We start from the raw sequence: 21,116 nt of genomic DNA, 5'->3' as shown, positions 1-21,116 counted from the left end.
CTGGCAATAATTATGGAATCACCGGCCTCGGAGGATGTTCATTCAGTTGTTTAATTTTGTAGAAAAAAAGCAGATCACAGACAAACTAAAGTCATTTCAAATGGCAACTTTCTGGCTTTAAGAAACACTATAAGAAATCAGGAAAAAAAAATTGTGGCAGTCAGTAACAGTTACTTTTTTAGACCAAGCAGAGGGAAAAAAATATGGACTCACTCAATTCTGAGGAATAAATTATGGAATCACCCTGTAAATTTTCATTCCCAAAACTAACACCTGCATCAAATGAGATCTGCTCATTAGTCTGCATCTAAAAAGGAGTGATCACACCTTGGAGAGCTGTTGCACCAAGTGGACTGACACGAATCATGCCTCCAACACGAGAGATGTCAATTGAAACAAAGGAGAGGATTATCAAACTCTTAAAAGAGGGTAAATCATCACGCAATGTTGCAAAAGATGTTGGTTGTTCACAGTCAGTTGTGTCTAAACTCTGGACCAAATACAAACAACATGGGATGGTTGTTAAAGGCAAACATACTGGTAGACCAAGGAAGACATCAAAGCATCAAGACAGAAAACTTAAAGCAATATGTCTCAAAAAGCGAAAATGGACTGACACGAATTCATGCCTCCAACACGAGGAGATGTCAATTGAAACAAAGGAGAGGATTATCAAACTCTTAAAAGAGGGTAAATCATCACGCAATGTTGCAAAAGATGTTGGTTGTTCACAGTCAGTTGTGTCTAAACTCTGGACCAAATACAAACAACATGGGAAGGTTGTTAAAGGCAAACATACTGGTAGACCAAGGAAGACATCAAAGCATCAAGACAGAAAACTTAAAGCAATATGTCTCAAAAAGCGAAAATGCACAACAAATGAGGAATGAATGGAAGGAAGCTGGAGTCAACATCTGTGACCGAACTGTAAAAAACCGCCTAAAGGAAATGGGATTTACATACAGAAAAGGTAAATGAAAGCCATCATTAACACCTAAACAGAAAAAAACAAGGTTACAATGGGCTAAGGAAAAGCAATCGTGGACTGTGGATGACTGGTATGAAAGTCATATTCAGGATGAATCTCGAATCTGCATTGGGCAAGGTGATGATGCTGGAACTTTTGTTTGGTGCCATTCCAGTGAGATTTATAAAGATGACTGTCTGAAGAGAACATGTAAATTTCCACAGTCATTGATGATATGGGGCTGCATGTCAGGTAAAGGCACTGGGGAGATGGCTGTCATTACATCATCAATAAATGCACAAGTTTACGTTGATATTTTGGACACTTTTCTTATCCCATCAATTGAAAGGATGTTTGGGGATGATGAAATCATTTCTCAAGATGATAATGCATCTTGCCATAGAGCAAAAACTGTGAAAACATTCCTTGCAAAAAGACACATAGGGTCAATGTCATGGCCTGCAAATAGTCCGGATCTTAATCCAATTGAAAATCTTGGTGGAAGTTGAAGAAAATGGTCCATGGCAAGGCTCCAACCTGCAAAGCTGATCTGGCAACAGCAATCAGAGAAAGTTGAAGCCAGATTGATGAAGAGTACTGTTTGTCACTCATTAAGTCCATGCCTCAGAGACTGCAAGCTGATATAAAAGCCAGAGGTGGTGCAACAAAATACTAGAGATGTGTTGGAGCGTTCTTTTGTTTTTCATGATTCCATAATTTTTTCGTCAGAATTGAGTGAGTCCATATTTTTTTCCCTCTGCTTGGTCTAAAAAAGTAACCGTTACTGACTGCCACAATTTTTTTTCCTGATTTCTTATAGTGTTTCTTAAAGCCAGAAAGTTGCCATTTGAAATGACTTTAGTTTTGTGTCATGTCTGTGATCTGCTTTTTTTCTACAAAATTAAACAACTGAAAGAACATCCTCCGAGGCCGGTGATTCCATAATTATTGCCAGGGGTTGTATATGGCAGCTGAAATGTTTAGTAAGTTCTGCGGTCATCTGGAACACGTCAAATACACCTATATACTTCAATATGAGTTGGAGATAAGTTCAATATAACACATTGGCATACACATTGGTTCAATGCATGTTATTCATGTCAGAAATACATTTTAGGTATGCTAGACATTATCTTTATGCATTTCGACCTATGTCTGTCAACAATCACGCAACTTACCCCAACTTATGGCCCGCATATGAGGGATGTGTGAGCCATACGTTGAAAATATTGTGCATGCACAAAATTTTTTTGTCAACCTCACCGTACTATGATGTACTCTGGAGTGCTTCATCAGATTTTAACTTATACAAAACATACCCTTACCTTTTTGACGTACCCCAGCGGATTCGACAAATTTTTCATACGTCTGCATACACTGGCTGAATCGTCAAAGTGTGACAGGCCCAGTCCATTGAGCACAACTGAACCTTTAGTTGATAGTGTGCCTTACACATGGGTACAAGCAGAAAAAATATTTTTGACTCAATATTTTCCCAGTAAAGCATAAGTACACATCACCTGCTTGAGAGTTAATCATATGAAAGCGAAAATTGTGCAGTGGTCTAATAAGGGCCCCCTGGGGTCCTCCCCCTGGGAAATTTTTCAAATTTGAGTGATCCCTGGTGTATCTGCGGTGGCATGGTGGCTTAGTAGTTATCATTGATACCTCACAGCAAGAAGGTTGTGGGATTGCTTCCCAACATTTCTGTGTGGTGTTTACAGGGAGAACATGCAAATGTGGGTTTCCTCCAGGCATTCTGGTTTCTTCCCACAATCAAAAATATACTGTGAAACATTAACCAGGGACAACAGATGGAAATTAGCCAATGGCTATAATCTGACTTGTCTACTTCATTGTATGGTAATGTAGATAAAACTGTGCTGTCCCTTCACTAATAAATGTAATGTATTTTGCATAAAGTTATTAGCCTATAGTGTATCTGATTTAATAACATTTTATACACATAAATTCAGACTAAATATATCTTTAATGTTTTCATGCCACAGCAACTTTAGTAACACATTATATCAAACTTTGTCAGGCAATTCTTTCTTCTGCTGTGTCTTCCAAATGATAATTTACAGATGCTCGTATACAATATTTTCATGTAACTAGAGTCTGTTCTTTGACAATTATGTTTATGCAAGAGCAACTTCAATAAATTTATCTTTTCCAAAAATATCACATTCTCCCAGAATCAGCAGCAGCATTTATTGCTTATACTTTTAGATTAAATTAATTCATGCATTTATTTCCTCTAGGCTGGACTATTGTAATTCATTATTATCAGGTTGTCCTAAAAGTTCCCTAAAAAGCCTTCAGTTGGTTCAGAATGCTGCAGCTAGAGTACTGACGGGGACTAGCAGGAGAGAGCATATCTCACCCGTGTTGGCCTCTCTTCATTGGCTTCCTGTTAATTCTAGAATAGAATTTAAAATTCTTCTTCTTACTTATAAGGTTTTGAATAATCAGGTCCCATCTTATCTTAGGGACCTCATAGTACCATATTACCCCATTAGAGCGCTTCGCTCTCAGACTGCGGGCTTACTTGTAGTTCCTAGGGTTTGTAAGAGTAGAATGGGAGGCAGAGCCTTCAGCTTTCAGGCTCCTCTCCTGTGGAACCAGCTCCCAATTCAGATCAGGGAGACAGATACCCTCTCTACTTTTAAGATTAGGCTTAAAACTTTCCTTTTCGCTAAGGCTTATAGTTAGGGCTGGATCGGGTGACCCTGGACCATCCCTTGGTTATGCTGCTTTAGACGTAGATTGTGGGGGGGTTCCCATGATGCACTGTTTCTTTCTCTTTTTGCTCCGTATGCATCACTCTGCATTTAATCATTAGTGATCGATCTCTGCCCCCCTTCACGGCATGTCTTTTTCCTGGTTTTTTCCCTCAGCCCCAACCAGTCTCAGCAGAAGACTGCCCCTCCCTGAGCCTGGTTCTGCTGGAGGTTTCTTCCTGTTAAAAGGGAGTTTTTCCTTCCCACTGTTGCCAAGTGCTTGCTCATAGGGGGTCGGTTTGACCGTTGGGGTTTTTTATAATTATTGTATGGCCTTGCCTTACAATATGGAGCGCCTTGGGGCAACTGTTTGTTGTGATTTGGCGCTATATAAGAAAAAAGTTGATTGATTGATTGATTAAATCCTAATTTCATGTTCTAAAACACCATCTGTGTCATCAGACCAGATAGCGCTGGAATGTAATGAGCCTTTTCATGAAATAACGTGTTAAAGCTGCCTTCACATGCACAGGAATACGATACTCACACGCAGACGGTCCAAGTAATGACTTTATGGCTTCAACACTTAAATGAGACCAATTTGACATTGCCCTATGAATCTTCTTGTGCTACCGTTTTATTTACCAATAATACCATAACATCAACAAGTAAAAAAAATAAGAAGATAGCACAACCAGATAGATACCATCAAGCTGCATGCTCACCGACTCCACTGTGAGCAAAGATGGGACTTAGCTAATGCATGCTTCCGATACCAAGCTGCAACTCAGTTTCTGCTACAGTAACAGCTGCTTTTTCATGCCTGGAATTCAACAACAGTTGTCTAAAAACTGCATCCGCAATACAGATGGCACTACTGACAAAGTAGAAAAATGCGTATTGTCACATATTCAGAATGTTGTGAAAGTGTAGGAACACGGACCCACAACAGGGGGCGCAAATGAACGGACAATGGAGAAGGTAAATAACAAGGTTTTACTGTTGTGGAACGTGCACAACCAATACAACAATTGACAATTTGGGATTAAACCGAATTCCTCTGGTGTCGTGTGGGCAGGCTCGAAGGTAGGAGACGTCCGTCCAAGTCGAACCGGAACCACCCAGATTTCCTCTGCCACCGAACCCTGGAAGTACTGGAACCGCCAAGTCCCGAATTCCCAGGTGGCCACTGCCTCCGCTCGTCGGATCCGGTACTGCTGGCAAGAGAACAAACACACAGGTGTGGATGCGGCTGCACCCAGTAACACAGAGAGGGGAGAAGCCGTCTCCACCTCACGTCACAATACTGCAGGAAGGTGAGTACTTAGCTTTGAGTAGACAGCTGTCCTGCAATGCTCAGAAAGGCAATATAATATAGCAGAGAATTGTTACCTCTATCTTAAGGCGATATCTCGGCACTGAGGTGGAGACGCCGTCCTGGTGATATACCTCCGTGCTGAGTGGAGTCAGCTGTGTCCACTGATGGGTGACAGCTGTCACCCTGGCTGCTCTCATAAGGCGGCAGCGCCCTCTGGTGCCTGGAGCCCGCACTCCAGGCAGGGCGCCCTCTGGTGGTGGTGGGCCAGCAGTACCTCCTCTTCAGCGGCCCACACAACACAGAAACTGATTTTGACTTGGTACAGAAGCTTTGGTTCTCATGATTACCTTTGGTTGTTTAAAAGTGATTTCCAGAGAGAATCACTTGCTGAATTTTGCAATCAGAAGTGGGAAAGCCTGACGCATCCAAAGTGACTCACTCAACACGTTTCTAATTGGTGATCAGAAAAGTTGAGTCCCGCTTGCATTTTTGACCAATTAGAATGCAGCTCCATTACGCCTGCATTAAACATGTGGACCATAAGGGACACAAGCGACAAAGAAAAAAAGATTAATTTGTGAATGGATATCATATATGTAAAGGAGTTTATATATTTCACAAGATGGACTTGACGGAGAGTGATTACAATTTGATGGAATTCAGTCTGTAGATGGAGATTTTGCACTCATGCTGAGATACTATCAAGGTGTGAAACTCAAAGAGTGTTGGGTTTTTTCTACAACAAGGAACAGGCAGGCTCTTTTCTGGTTCATGCACCAAATTTTGAACAGTTTGAAGCATGACAACTAAACCTAAACTGGTGCTTAACCTAAAAATTTGATTCTCAGCTGGAATCAAAAATTTTAAATATTTTTGTGTGAACCGTGGCCCTCCTTTATTGACATCCTTGATTATAATAGCGACATTCCAAACTGCTGGAAACAAGGGCCAGTTCCCAAAATGGCACCAAGATTCAAATGGCCCTGAATGGCACCGGTTCAGGAATCCATTGCCTGTTAGCGGAAAGGTTTATGTGAAGGTGAACAAGTTGTGCCTGACAAAGAGAGCACTGCTGTCCATGACACTACCCTGTATGAATAAAATAATTACTCTTGAAAGGGTTCTCTCCCTCAGCCCCAACCAGTCCCAGCAGAAGACTGCCCCTCCCTGAGCCTGGTTCTGCTGGAGGTTTCTTCCTGTTAAAAGGGAGTTTTTCCTTCCCACTGTCGCCAAGTGCTTGCTCACAGGGGGTCGTTTTGACCGTTGGGGTTTTTTACGTAATTATTGTATGGCCTTGCCTTACAATATAAAGCGCCTTGGGGCAACTGTTTGTTGTGATTTGGCGCTATATAAATAAAATTGATTTGATTTGATTTGAAAGGAAACAGAGACAGTTGGAGTACTCAAGATGAGCCTTCCTCCGACAATGGATCCATGCTGAACAAAAGCACGCACCTATGCATGAGGTCAGCGAGCATGCAGCTTGGTCATATCTATCTACTTCTGCTGTCTTATTACTTTTTTTTTACTATAGCAGTGAGGATTTTCTTTAACAAATAGGGAGCAACAAGATTGGCTCAGAGTTAAAAATTTCCATTTTTGCATGAAAAGTCACTTAAATGAAGAACTGACAACCAAAATTTTCATTGAGTCATTTCCTTTTCATCAACAAAGTGATCAACAATTAATTGACTAGTAGCTGCAATGTTAAAACTTTGTGTCCGGCATCTTGGCAGCCTTAAAGACACAATAATTGCTTTTCGCATCATGAGACATGAAATTAGACTTGTTGCCACTGGCAGACCCACACCGTCTATGACTGCTAGCAGCTGAAGAAGACCAATGGGACACCCATGTTTCACCTGTCCACGGCAGATAAATGTTTACTTTTGACAGGTGGGGATGGATCTGGTTGTCATTCAGGGCTCATGGAGGTTCTGTGTTGTGGTGGATACAGCAACATGTGGCACCGGCACATGCTCCCAAACTGTACTTGTTCCAGAGCAAAAAGAAGGGGTGTTTTGTATTTTTTGCTTTTGAGGTAAGACCTTTTTTCATGATTCAGACGCTACTCAGAAGGAGCATGCTGTACCAAGCAGCAGTGATTGGTCAAACACTAAAATTTCAGAAAATTATATTTCTTGCCATGAGCACAATCCCTACTTTACATAAAGTTCTGGGTTGTTTCATCCACATGGAAACAGCTGCAGGAAGCAAACCAACAAATGGTACTAGTGCCTGTGAGCCTGGGAGACTGGCAATCAGGAGCTAGTCCCAGTGGTGTTTTTTATTAAAGCCCTCCCTAATATAAACCACCACATCTTCCCCAGTTTGTTTCTAGCTGGTGGGAACCTTTGTTGCATGTCCTTACGTTTTCCGCCTGCTTCTCGACTCCAGACTGTCGAAGACAAAAATGCCCCAAAGTAATGAAAATTTTATATTGTCTGAAAAGATTAAACCACCAGAGAACAGAAAAGGCTCTCACCCCTGCAGCCAGGTTCTCGCTGTGAGCCAACATCTCCTCCAGGGCTTGAACAGACAGACAATGGGCCAGGATAAAGCCACATAGAGACAGGTCTGGTGGAACATTCTGGTAAAAATAGAGACAAGATAAAGTGTCACTGTGGTATCACCCTCCCCAGGCCAAAAACTGGAGTTAGCAGCGACAAAGCCTATGGCCATTTGGGAACTAGGCATGGCAAACTGGCAGAAAAAGGGTGAAACTCTGCCACCAAAAAAAAAAAAAGACAGAGACATAAATTATCAAACGAAGCTGAATAAATAAGTAAGGAAACATTTTGAGCTTGAATGAAATATTAATGCCATGCAATATTAATAAAGGGGTGAAAGAGAAGTAAGAAACTATGAGCCAACTTTTGAATGTGCTTTTAGGTAATGTAGTGAAACAATCAGAAGACGCTCATTAAAATTTAATGCAGAGGGACAGAGGAGCTGTCAAAAACACTATTCATAGGCTTCCTATATGTCAATGATTCATGTGTAGAAGGCAAGCACCTTTCTTAAAAGAATAAGCAGTAAGTCCTTTACAGGCCCTGAGGCTGATGCTCATGGGGAGATGATGGTCTAGTGGTTAAGCGTTGGGCTTGAGACCAAGAGGATCCTCGGTTCAAATCCCAGCCTGACTGGAAAATCACTAACATGTAAGGGGTTAAGAAGCAGACTTGTCGCTTCTGAAAAGCAGCAAAGCAGAGATCCAACGAAGCAGTGCTCCGACCTGCTGCTTTGTTGCTTCAAGCTTCAAAGCGGAGTCGTTACAGAAGCGGTTGATTACAGGCAGGCTGCAGGGTCTGCAATCAACGTAGAGAAATGATCATTTTTCCGACAAACACCCTCAAAAACAACAGCCGCTCTGAAGAACAGATAAGGGAATCGTTAAGCAAAAAGGCTATTGATGTTGGTGGATCAAATCATTTCTTAACGATTCTTGAAAAGAACCGGTTCTCGATACCCATCCCTAGGCTTAACCTTTTGGACACCGTTGTCACACTGACTTAGTTTAATCGTGATTAGAATTACTGCCTGTCTTTGGAATCTGTCTCAGTCTTGACTCTTTCAGACACTGTTGCCTTTGATTTACTCTCACCATTAGTAGTCAGGCTGATTGTCTTTTGAACACGGACTCTGCTTAAGCCCTTCAGGATGCTGTTGCCTAACAGGCTGATATCCTGAATGTTCTGCCCTCTGCCTCAGTTCCATGGACCACATCTTTGTGTTTGAACTATTCATCAGAACTTCTGTTACTGAAAAACTGCGGAGTCACTCTGCTCTCTGTTATCTGTCATAAGGTCATCCTCATTCAGAGTGATGATGAAAAATAAATCCTGAATGCATTTCTAAACTACAATTTTTCTGTTTAATAATTTCATTTTTCCACAATTGTAAATTAACTCATAGTCACCAGTCTTTTTTTATTCTTCATTGTACAAACACTATATTATTTTCATCATCCGTTTGTACTGTAATACACATTTAGAGTATGCTGGATGATAATTAACTGGCATGCTGCACTGAGGAATAGTGAGAAGGACTTTGTTACCTTGCAATTGGAGGTGGGTTCAAGTTTGCAAAGTCTACTGCCAAAGCTCTCAGCAGCAAGACAGAATTTCACATGTTCTTCCCTGGATGTGAAGGTACTCTGCAAAACCACCTCATCTCCCTAGTCCCCAAACACACACAAAATAAGCATACCACACACTGTACAATTAAAAAAAAAAACACAGACAACATATAGTATGTCAAAAATTCCAGCACACTCACAGTGTCAGTTGTACCCCAGCGGACAGAATAACATTGATTTTTTTTTTTTTTTACCTTCATGGTAGTTAAAGCAACTAAACATCGAATTCACTGGCCTGATAGTCCAACAAATAAATCGAGTGCTTACACAAATTTTAGCTCACATTTTGTGGTGGTGAAAAATCTTCAACTTCACCTAGACATTCCTGCTGGCCAATTCTATGGGTGCATATATGGTTGTCTCTTGCACTATTCAATTATTTTCTGATCAAGTAAATGATCTGTACATATTGTAGGAGTGGAACAAGACACTAACCCTATATGTGATAATATCAAGATACGTCTGTCACAATTTGATAGTGACAAGGGATAATGACCATGTGATTTTTTTTATTTTTATTTATTTATTTATTTTTGCAAATTTATTAGAAATGAAAAAACTAAGAAATCCCATTGACATAGGTATTCACAGCCTTTGCCATGAAGTTCAAAATTGAACTTAGGTGCATCCTGTTACCACTGATCAGTTTTAAATGTTGTTATTGTGGTTTATGTTAGTTTAACAGTGTTGTTAGTGTTATTGATTTATTGTGCTTTTGTACTTAAATTGTCAGTTTACATAACTGTTATATTGCTGTCACCATGAGTGAGTTAAGTGTCATGTTGGCACCATGAGTGAAATGTGTAGTGTTTTTAATGTCTTCCACCACGCCGCTGTTTGTCAAATTAAAAGTACTTGCGTACAGCAGAATGCCGAAAAATCAAACAGCTGTGTGTGTCTTAATTTTAACCACACACAAACTGGGGAGAGCTGACATTTACCGTTTGGGTCAAGGATGAATGGCGCCAAAACCGAACGTTGATAGGGCTACATAAATCTACATAAAGCTACATAAATCATCTAATAACCGCTGAACAATGGACACTGATGGTTACATTCTGGATTCACACGCTAATCCAGCAGGGATGGTAAATCATCTACATATTAAAAGCATGAGTGTGTGATTTTATTTGTAAGTACATAATAAATTGAAAATATGTTAAAATACTGGATGACATAAAAAAATTAACACTTATTTCCATTGTGGTAAATTTAAAAATCAAATGACTAAACAGAAGTAAAAAATAAAATAATAATAATAGTGTGCATATGGTAACAGGAAACTAAACAATTTATAAATACATCAAGACAGTAAACTAACATTCAAAAATTATGTAATTAACAGGAAATAAAAGGGTTGAGTTCTTGTTCTAAAAACTGTTGAGGTCCAATGTCTAAGGTTCTAAAATCATTCTAGATTCACATGCCATTCCAACTCATTATAGAAAGTTTGCACAATTTATTACCACCTTTGAAAAATGTCGGCTACCTATTTTATAAACACTACCCAATCTAGAGCCCGTGGATCTCCACGGGAAACACGCTAGTTCACACTAATTTTGTGTTGTGAATGTTTAACAGTAAAGAAACAAATTATTCTGAAGTATAAACTGTGATCCTTGATATCTATTTTGTTTTTGCATATTAAATCAACCATTTATACTTCGGCAATAGGTCAATATTTCTTCCATAGAGTAGTTCTGTTTTATGTATTTATTTAAACAAATACGATTTGATACGGGCTCCATGATATAATTATCACGATATGAAATGCATTGTTCCAAACCTTACATACTGCCTGGTTTTCTTGCTTGCATCGATTCTTTACTTTCTTTCAAAAGGGTGCATAAATCTGGATGTGGGACAGCATAAATTGAAGTATCAGTGTAAAGTCAGTGCAAACATCCAATGTCTCTCACTGTCTAGACTGCAAATGTGCATGTAGTGGGTGCAAACATCCAATGTTTACCACAGTTTACACTGCAAATTTACATGTCCATATATTGAAACTAAATTTTATCTGACTATCTATGGAATTCTGCTTTCCCTATCTATTAATGGAGCTATCGATTTATGTTTCCAAGGATCAACCAGTACTACTCACCACTCTCTGTACCCAGGGTGAATACCACCATATTGGGAAATCACTGCACTGTCTGACCCCCAATTTATCCATCTTTCACCCCTCTCCATATCAGCAGTACTCTGGAATCAGTCAGACACACTCCTCACTGTAGGGACATTTATCTAGCCTCTGATAGAGAGAGATTCTGCTCTTCTTCATGGCACATTTAGCCAGTGCACAGCAAGATATAATCAAATTACAGCCACAATAAACCAAATGATGTGCATCGATTCATCCACGGCTTCACATGCATTTTAACAATATTGGTGCTGTGCAGTTATGTAGCCTGGTCAGAATTATTAGCACCATCTGAATTTTAAGTCTAAAATTTAAAGTATGTTAAGAAAAAATGTGAACCAATTATGTATAAACAGAATATTTAATAAAATATTTAAAGTTACTGAACAACAACAACAAAATGCTTTCATACAGTGAAATAAATATTTGGCACCCTGTAATGAATTTACTGTCAATCCATTGGGCCAATGATTTAGGAAAAAAACTGGTTGATTTGCATTTCTTTCTCAACCCATTTTAAATTGTGTTCATAATTTTGGGTTTTGACACGTTCACCACACAACAGAACAGCTTTGAATCTCAGATAGCAACCACACAGGAAGACAACCAGTCCATCTCACATCTTGAAAGAAACCATCTATGTGCCGCAGCGGCCTTCTCCAGCTACTGGGGTCGGCAGCACTGAGGCAGCTGTGTGTTGGATCATCCCCAGAGAAATTTGGTACATGGTATGTCTTACTCATCACATTCTTCCAAAAAGTAACTGCTTGTTTTTCCACAAAGTCATTCCAGCTGTACCCAACAAACCCCCAAAAAGACCTAGTGGCAAAAAACCCAGCTATCGCCTTAGGTCACTGGTTAATGTCCAAGTCTCATAACCATACAGTTCCGTAAGACAGGAACCTCTAGGATCCTAAAAACTTAAATCTTCATTTTCCTGCAAAATACCGGCATCGTTGAACACCTCTGTTGAGCGACACCATGACTCTTCCCAGGAATCTCTCGATCTCCAGGACCCAGACATGACTATCACTGCTGAGATCATTCGGAGCTGTTAGTAATTCTGATCATGATTTTACATTCACGTGTAATGAGTGCATCATCCCAAATAAGCTTGGTATGATCTGCAAAGGCAAACACCTCCACCACTATGTTTGTGTGTCATATCCTCACCACTCTCCCTGTGACATGCCCTTATCAGAGGGCAAAGATAACAAGCTGTGAGAGGACAATTTACAACAAGGGAACAATGATATGATCATACCAGAAGATGAAAAAAGCCGTCCATTACTGTGCACGTCAGTGACAAAACAAAATAAAACGACTCAGACAGTGAAAATGACACTGCCGTTATTACACTGTGGGCAAACTGTGCATTAGTTATAAATTATTAAATGTATCATAAAGTTACACTTGATTGAGTAATCCCATGCTGATACTAAAGTAGTTAATATATAAAATATTATACAGAAATATTGAAATGTTAAAATGGGCTGTATACTAATGCAAAAAGGATAAATCATTTAAATCTGAAAGTCATTTGTAGCTGTACTAATAAATGGAGTCATACAAATAAAGCTAAAATTCCTTATTAAGGAAGAACAGCAAGGATTTTGTTCTCTGTTTAACAAAACGGAAAAATTGAAAACATTGAACACTGTCAGTCACAACAAGCAATTTGAAAATGTCAAATGTAGAAATTGTAATTGATTTTGTTGTCGTTTTCATTTTCCAATCATTTAAAAATATATTAATTTAAATTGTATTAACTTAAATTAATTTAAAAACAAATTAATGGAAAAAAAAACTATTTGACAATGTAAAATAAATAAATAAATCGCTCTACTATGACTGAGTTATTATGTTAATAAAAATATCTTGAAGCTTAAGCTAAAAAAAGTAGGAAAAGTCAGCCTATAGTTTAGACAACAAAAAATTAACAGACACTGCAAAAAACAATTGCAAAATTTGCTGATTAAAAGAAAATCATTGCTACCTATTTTAATAGTGGATTTAACTAATTAAGTAATCCATGAAGGGAAAAATTACAATCTTTACATGTTTCAACAATTCCAGGGTGGGGATTTGCTCATTATTTTTCTCAGTAAGAAATCAGCGTAAAAATCACGTGAGTTTTTGGACATGTGTCAAACTGTTATGACATTTTTCACTTTTTTTCTGACAATTTCTAGACTAAATGATATCAACTAAATAGATTTACTTATACTTAGATATCGACTTAGTAATTAGCAATAAAAATAATCCAAAACTGGACCTCTTAAAAATGAAATTGCAATGACAATTTAGTGACCAAATAATGAATCAGATCACTGATAAAATATTAGCTTAGTTTAACTGATACTGAAAATAAATATTAGTTATAGCCTTGATGTTAGACACTTTATTAAACAATTACATTTTGTTTAATTGACATGACTATCAGAATGAAGTGTACCTGTTACTTAACAGGGCTTAAATTGTAGTTAAGCTGCTTCAAAATATGAAATGCTGACTCACTGCCACCCAGCTGGTGGCACATGAGATCTGTAGCTAGCTGGTTTGACTTAGCCACATGTGAAAAATGTGAGTAGTTTCACAATAAATTAGCAATTCTGCAGCTCACCATTCGTAGAAACTGGAATTCATCTTCACCCTCACCAGTATCAGTCATTATGTCCAACAAACCCACTGAAGGTTTGTTGAAAACTCATTGGTGTCACTTTTAGGAGATAGAAGAGAATTCTGGAGCAGCAGCTCAAAGTCAGATGGGCGGGACAGGATAGAGTGGGCGGAGTCTGCTAATGAGACAAAGGTGTCATATTACTTAATTTATTCATTGGTGATCAAGGCTGGGTTTTTATGATCAGCTTTGATGTTCTCAGATGAAACCCTACCTGAAGAAGAAAAGGTTGCAGTTGCTTGACTGGTCAATTGAGGCTGGCTCCAGAAGCGAGTCCCATTCAACTCCATATTAAAATGTTTTAAAACTCGACCATCTACTATCCAGTATATGGCAGTGTTCATGGCAGTGTGAACACTATTTGCCATACGTTTGCTAAAAGTGATGATGAATCACTTAAACAGAATTTTTTAGTTTTCAAATTGGCTGTTTTTTAACAAATGAAAAAAAAGACATATTTACAAATACAGATTTATTTGTAAAACCCACCACGTTTCAGTAACACGTGTTTACCGACCAAGCAACCACTGATGTCAGAAAAGAAATGTTCCCATAATGCATTGCGGCATGTGCATCTAAATGCTAAAACCTTCAAAATTAGTGTATTACTTTAAAACGAAAACATATATTTTCACTTTGTAAATTGACAGACGTGACGTTAATTCCAATAACTTGTCCAGAATTAGTTTGTTTAAAATTTTAACCATAAGTAAAAACTGTCTGCCTGTGCATGACTCCAGTAAGACACTGGCATGTCTGTATGGTGTAGAAAGTAAATTATTTTCTCCCTCCTCAGAGTTTGGTCAATACCTGCCAAGAGGGGGGTTGAATGGGCACTCGCAGGGCCCTCGCTGTCTTTCGGCCGCTGGTGTGCAGGGATGGTTGTGGCAACTGCTCTATGAGGGGTTTGAGGCACCTCTGATTTTTCACAATGTGGTTCCTCCTTTGTGTGCCAGTCGGCTTCAATCATGTTATGTGTGAAGGGGCCTGAACAGACATTTGTTTCAGACATTTTAAGCCATAACATTATGTATAATTGGGGGCTTGGTCCTTTTGAGTGACAGCTGCTGAACCCAATTCAGTGTCCGCTTGATGCTGCTGCTCGCTGTCGTGGAGGGCTATGTGTGTTTGATTTGGAGTTTTTTATTACAAACACCTGGACCCGGTTTTATAAAGACATCTAATGTTGTTTAGTCAACTAAACTCACTTAGTAGATGAATTTTTTGACATTACTTGTTACACAAAGTGTTTAAGGCCCAGTCCCACTGGGGAGAGGATTAATTGCACATGAATTGAGTATACAAATTACAGGCGTTCGTTGTCGTCCGCAACAAAATTGGCCAAAAATGACAAATGTCTCAGTATGAATTACAGATATAGTAATAATGTATAGCAAATATGACAAACAATCACGGATGTATAACACATGTATTGAAAATGCATCGCGCACGTGTGGCTGCAACACCGGTTGTATTGTGCGTGCGCGGCATCTGCATTGCGGTCATAACAGAAGCGCACTCAGGCCTGTCGGCATCACTATTCACACCAACACCACAGCCTCTGGAGCGATTGCTGGACTTGGACGCGTTGATTGGTATATTGGTATATCCTCTCCTGTGGATCCAGCTCCCAATTCAGATCAGGGAGACAGACACCCTCTCTACTTTTAAGATTAGGCTTAAAACTTTCCTTTTTGCTAAAGCTTATAGTTAGGGCTGGATCAGGTGACCCTGAACCATCCCTTAGTTATGCTGCTATAGACTTAGACTGCTGGGGGGTTCCCATGATGCACTGTTTCTTTCTCTTTTTGCTCTGTATGCACCACTCTGCATTTAATCATTAGTGATCGATCTCTGCTCCCCTCCACAGCATGTCTTTTTCCTGGTTCTCTCCCTCAGCCCCAACCAGTCCCAGCAGAAGACTGCCCCTCCCCGAGCCTGGTTCTGCTGGAGGTTTCTTCCTGTTAAAAGGGAGTTTTTCCTTCCCACTGTAGCCAAGTGCTTGCTCACAGGGGGTCGTTTTGACCGTTGGGGTTTTACATAATTATCGTATGGCCTTGCCTTACAATATAAAGCGCCTTGGGGCAACTGTTTGTTGTGATTTGGCGCTATATAAAAAAAAAATTGATTGATTGATTGATATTGTTGGATGGCAGCAACTATCACACTACGTCTTTGGGGATCCATAACTACATCTGTACGTCTCCACAGCTGGACTGGCAATGATTGGCAAGTATGTCAATTTCTGTTTGTTATGCATTTGCAAATTGTCCACAAATCAGATGCAAAGCAGATGTAATACAAATGCTTTATTCATGGCCAGTCTGTATGCATTCGCCAGATATTATTTTAGTTTGGGATGTGGACGTGATAGGCACGCTATATATCTGTTTTACACACTGGACCAGTCCGCTGCCAAGCCGCAATACCCTGTCAGTTGCGGTTATCAGCAGATAACAGCGGATATACAGCGCATAGATTATGTATTGCGTATGTAAGGCGGATGTCATCCGCAACCGAAATTTTGTGCAGCTCAAAAATCCTGGCAACGGAAAAACGTGCCTCTGCAGATACTTGCGGACGTGTGCGGCTATTGGCCGACTCATACAAGCATGTTTCACGGATATTGCGGCTGTTTAGTGAATATGAACCAATTTTGTGCGCAATTCATACGCAAATCTTCCTAAACACCAGTGGGACCGGGCGCTTAGTCGGCTAAAGTTTCACATTAGCTGGCTGAAGTTTTTAGTCTGGTGCAGAGGAGGCTAATCTTATTTTAGTCAATGATACTTCAGTCTTTTACCTCAAAAAAAGGCAGCTATCATGTACCACCACTTGATGGAGGAGGAACAAAGGAGAGACTTGCGAAGGGAGGGGGTATATCCAGAACCACCATGTCCACATTTTATGTTACAGCCTTTTTCCAAAATGTATGAAGGTAATTTTTTTCCTTAAATTGCTGCACACAACATCCCATAATGACAATGTGAAAAGCTTTTTATTTTGTTTTTGTTGTTGTTGTTTAAATTTTTGCAAATTTACTAAAAATAAAAAAAAACCTAAGAAATCCCATTGACATAGGTATTCACAGCCTTTGCCTTGAAGCACAGAATTGAGCTCAGGTGCATCCTGTTTCCACTGATCATCCTTGAGATGTTTCTACAGCTTAATTGGAGTCCACCTGGGTAAATTCAGTTGATTGGACTTGATTTGGAAAGGCACACACCTGTCTACATATGAGGTCCCACAGTTGACAGTGCGTGTCAGAGCACAAATCAAGCATGAAGGAAAGGAAAGGAAAGGAATTGTCTGTAGACCTCCAAGACAGGAATGTCTTGAGGCACAAATCTGAGGAAGGGTACAGAAACATTTCTGCTGCTTTGAAGGTCCCAGTGAGCATAGTGGTCTTCATTATCTGTAAATGGAAGAAGTCTGGATCCACCGGTACTCTTCCTAAACCTGACCGCACGTCTAAACCGAGCAATCAGGGGAGAAGGGCCTTAATCAGGGAGGTGATTAAGAATGCAATGGTCACTCTGTCAGAGCACCAGTATTCCTCTGTGGAGAGAGGAGAACCTTCCAGAAGGACAACCATCTCTGCAGCAATCCACCAATTAGGCCTGTACGGTAGTGTGATCAGAAAGAAGCCATGGCAGCCCACTTGAGTTTACCGAAACACACCTGAAGGACTCTCAGACCATGAGAAACAAAATTCTCTGATCTGATGAGACAAAGATTGAACTCTTTGGTGTGAATGCCAGGTGTCACGTTTGGAGGAAACCAGGCACTATCCCTACAGTGAAGCATGGTGGTGGCAGCATCATGCTGCAGGGATGTTTTTCAGGGTCAGGAACTGGGAGACTAGTCAGGATTGCATGCAGCAACGTAGAGAGACATCCTGGATGAAAACCTGCTCCAGAACGCTCTTGACCTCAGACTGGGGCGACTTGACTCTTGACTGACTGGTGGCCCAGCCAGAGCCCAGATCTGAATCAAATTGAACATCTCTGGAGAGATCTGAAAATGGCTGTGCACCAACGGTCCCCATCCAACCTGATGGAGCTTGAGAAGTGCTGTAAAGAGGAATGAGCAAAACAGCCCAAAGATACATACGCCAAGCTTGTGGCATCGTATTCAAGAAAACTTGAGGCTGTAATGGCTGCCAAAGGTGCATCAAGAAAGTACTGAGCAAAGAGTGTGAATACTTATGCACACGTTATTTTTTTAAGTTTTTCATAAATTTGCAAAAAAATAAAAAAAATAATTTTTCATGTTGTCATTATGGGGTGTTGTGAGTAGAACTTTGAGGGGAAAAAATTAATTTGCTCCATTTTGGAGTAAGGCTGTAACATAACAAAATGTGAAAAAATGAAGCGCTGTGAATACTTTCCAGGTGCACCGTGTACACACACACACACACACACACATATGTGTGTGTGTGTGTGTGTATGTGTTATAATAATTCTGCATATTGTAATCTGATTTCTGTCACATTTGTTGACCAGATTTTTACTCCCAGAGGAAGAGAGGAAGCATGCCTATGATTCAGTGAGCCACTGTATCCTAGGGTCAAATTTTCTGACATCACCAGATGCTCCTTGTGCTAATAGATCTTTTTGTTTGTCAGTAAATTTGGTCTTCTTGTTTACCTTTTCAATTAGGATTTGTGATTCAGAGATAAATCAAACAAATGAGTGGCTGCTGACCTCAAAGTGAGTGGATGCTGGGATGATGACGGATTAGGAGCAGGTGTAGTTGTCAGTGAGAGAAACAGGCTGTTTTTGCACATAATTGTACTTAACTAGATAAGCAGCCTGTTACTTTCTGATTGTTCTGCAGCAGTTAAAGTAAGGTGGTCACAGATCCACACAACCCAGCAGAAAGGATTTTGCACGAATGTAGCTGAAGCAGACACTTCTTCCATTGCTCTCGTGTTGTCTCTTCAAATTAACTTGCAGTTTCTTTGAGATCCAAAACGTTGGCTTAGTGGCCATCGCTGCTTGTGAATTAAAATGCAGCAATTTAAAAACAAAATATGAGCAATAAGAATCAAACATTTCTCACAACAGTTTATTGAATTTAGTCATCTTCAAGTAGAAAGCTTAGCTTACTACACTTATTAATAACAGGGTGTAATTACAGTTTGTTGAAAAAATAGGAAACTTTCACTAATTACGATACTTTAAAAATAGCAATTATTCTCAAAGGAATTACTTTTATTTAAAAAGTGCACCAATGCATTGGGTTTAATGTTTTTCCAAGTGGCCCATAATCCACTTCCAAGAAACTACATTGTTTTGCTAATTTGGACAATATTTGTTAGTTCAAAAACAACAATGTAGCGGAAACTTTCAAGAAATAACAGATTTTTTTCTCAAATTTCATTTTATGCAAGAACAGCAACTAACATGAGCAACAACATAATAATGTCGATGATGTCACTAATACATTTGTGTAATTTCACAAATCTGAAAAATAGGAAAACATCAGTTCTTATTTCCTACTCCCAAATGTATTTCTGAAGAGAACTGAAAGAACCGTAGAAAGGCATTTAGTCAGTGAGCACAAACATTACAGGCAAAGTTTAGAGTTCAAAATGGCAGTTTTTTTTATTTATTTTAGACAAATTGGATGCTTTGCTTTTCACAAAACAGTTGGATTAGATATTGTTATTTTCTGAGCCAGATGTCAGAGAAATGGCTGGATGCCAGAAGTTAATAAAATATGTAATTAACATTTACAGATAAGGCTCATTGGCCCTTGGTCTGGGTCATACTCTGTCCAGTGCTTGAATGGACAGGATGTTTGGTAGGGTTGTGAAAACCAGTGGTTTTGGTGCTTTTTTTGGCAAGGACAAGTTTGTGACATTGATGATCCAAACAATGCTGTGATCTTCATGGATTTGATGGATACTCTGATTGCAGTAGTTGAGAAGCTGAGTGAGGAATCAGGGTGTTTTGGTTTGCAATGTTCCTGGATCAAGAATAAGATCCAGGCTTTCAATGAGTTCCTGGACTCAGCCATCAGATGTGTACCTCTACATGGTGAAAGTGGTGAACTTGTAGAAATTCACATTTTTCGGCTGTGACACGTCTCTGAATCCTTGGCCTTTGCGATCAGGAGGTACTTGAAATGGACATATTCCGTCATGAGGTCACTGGACGGAAGTGTCGGGTGTTGCTGATATCTTTACAGGAGAACGAAGGTCCAAGTCTTTAGGGTTCTGGTGCTTCCTTAGTATATGGTTGTGACATGGACGCTAACCAGTGACTTAAGGTGAAAACTGCATATCTTTGGTACTCTGTCTCTTTGGAGGATCCTTGGGTACTACTGGGATCACTTTGTGTCAAACAAGCAGTCACTTGAGGAGATTCTGATCAGGAATATCACTTGCATTGTGAGGCAGCTTCGGCTATGGCACTTTGAACACATGGCACATTTTTCTGGGCATGAGGTCCCCAAGCATTGAGAACCCCAGTAGCTGGAGAAGGCCAAGGGGACACCCACATTTCATCTGGTGCAGCAGATACATGGTTATTTTCAAGATGTTTGGATGGACCGACTGTCTGCCTGAGTGGTTACCAATCAAAACCCAAGGCGGTTCTGTGGTGTGGTAGAGCATGATCTGGATTTAGAGCATGATCATTTCTGTGTGCTGAGGGGGGAGAGGTCATCTTTTTTTCCAAGAGGAAAAAACTTAGACCTATATCAATGATCAGCATGGCTCAGGACAACTTAAAGCATCACAAAAAAAAATCAACAAAATTGCTATTGTCACAAGCATATATCCATATTTATTCCTGTTCTGGATAAAGAACTTTTAAAGGGGTCATATTAAACAAGATGTATTTTTATCCACCTTTTACTATTAAATGTGGTTAAGGCTTCATCTTCAGCATGTAGAAAACTCCTTGGTCTGAGTAAACCTGAAACCTAAAACCCTAAGCCGTTATATTACACTCATCCCCCAATCTGTTTCAGACTCCACAGGAGTCAGAAACAGCATCAAAGGGCGCTGCAATCTACTGTAAACAGTTGTTGCATGACAAAAGCTTCAACAAAAGCTGTAAATGTTCAAGTTGTTTTTTTCTTAAATGGTACTTAGTGATGAAATCTTGCTTTCTGCTCCAACTTTACCATGTTTGTG

The 21,116-nt window shown here is 39.7% G+C and overlaps 1 protein-coding gene across 1 annotated transcript in view; it reads right to left on the bottom strand.

The window, feature by feature from the left end:
- The window catches only part of LOC117523766 (ryanodine receptor 2-like), a 224,174-nt gene extending 210,214 nt beyond the window's left edge, over window positions 1–13,960 (bottom strand). The window contains 3 exon segments of the mRNA XM_034185382.1: window positions 7,479–7,598; window positions 9,066–9,185; window positions 13,913–13,960. Coding sequence (XP_034041273.1) covers window positions 7,479–7,598; window positions 9,066–9,185; window positions 13,913–13,960 — 288 coding nt within the window.
- Window positions 13,961–21,116: the final 7,156 nt, after the last annotated feature.

This window comes from Thalassophryne amazonica, chromosome 13 (assembly GCF_902500255.1).
Source record: "Thalassophryne amazonica chromosome 13, fThaAma1.1, whole genome shotgun sequence".
NCBI lineage: Eukaryota > Metazoa > Chordata > Actinopteri > Batrachoidiformes > Batrachoididae > Thalassophryne > Thalassophryne amazonica.
This window is presented reverse-complemented; position numbering and strand designations above follow the sequence as displayed.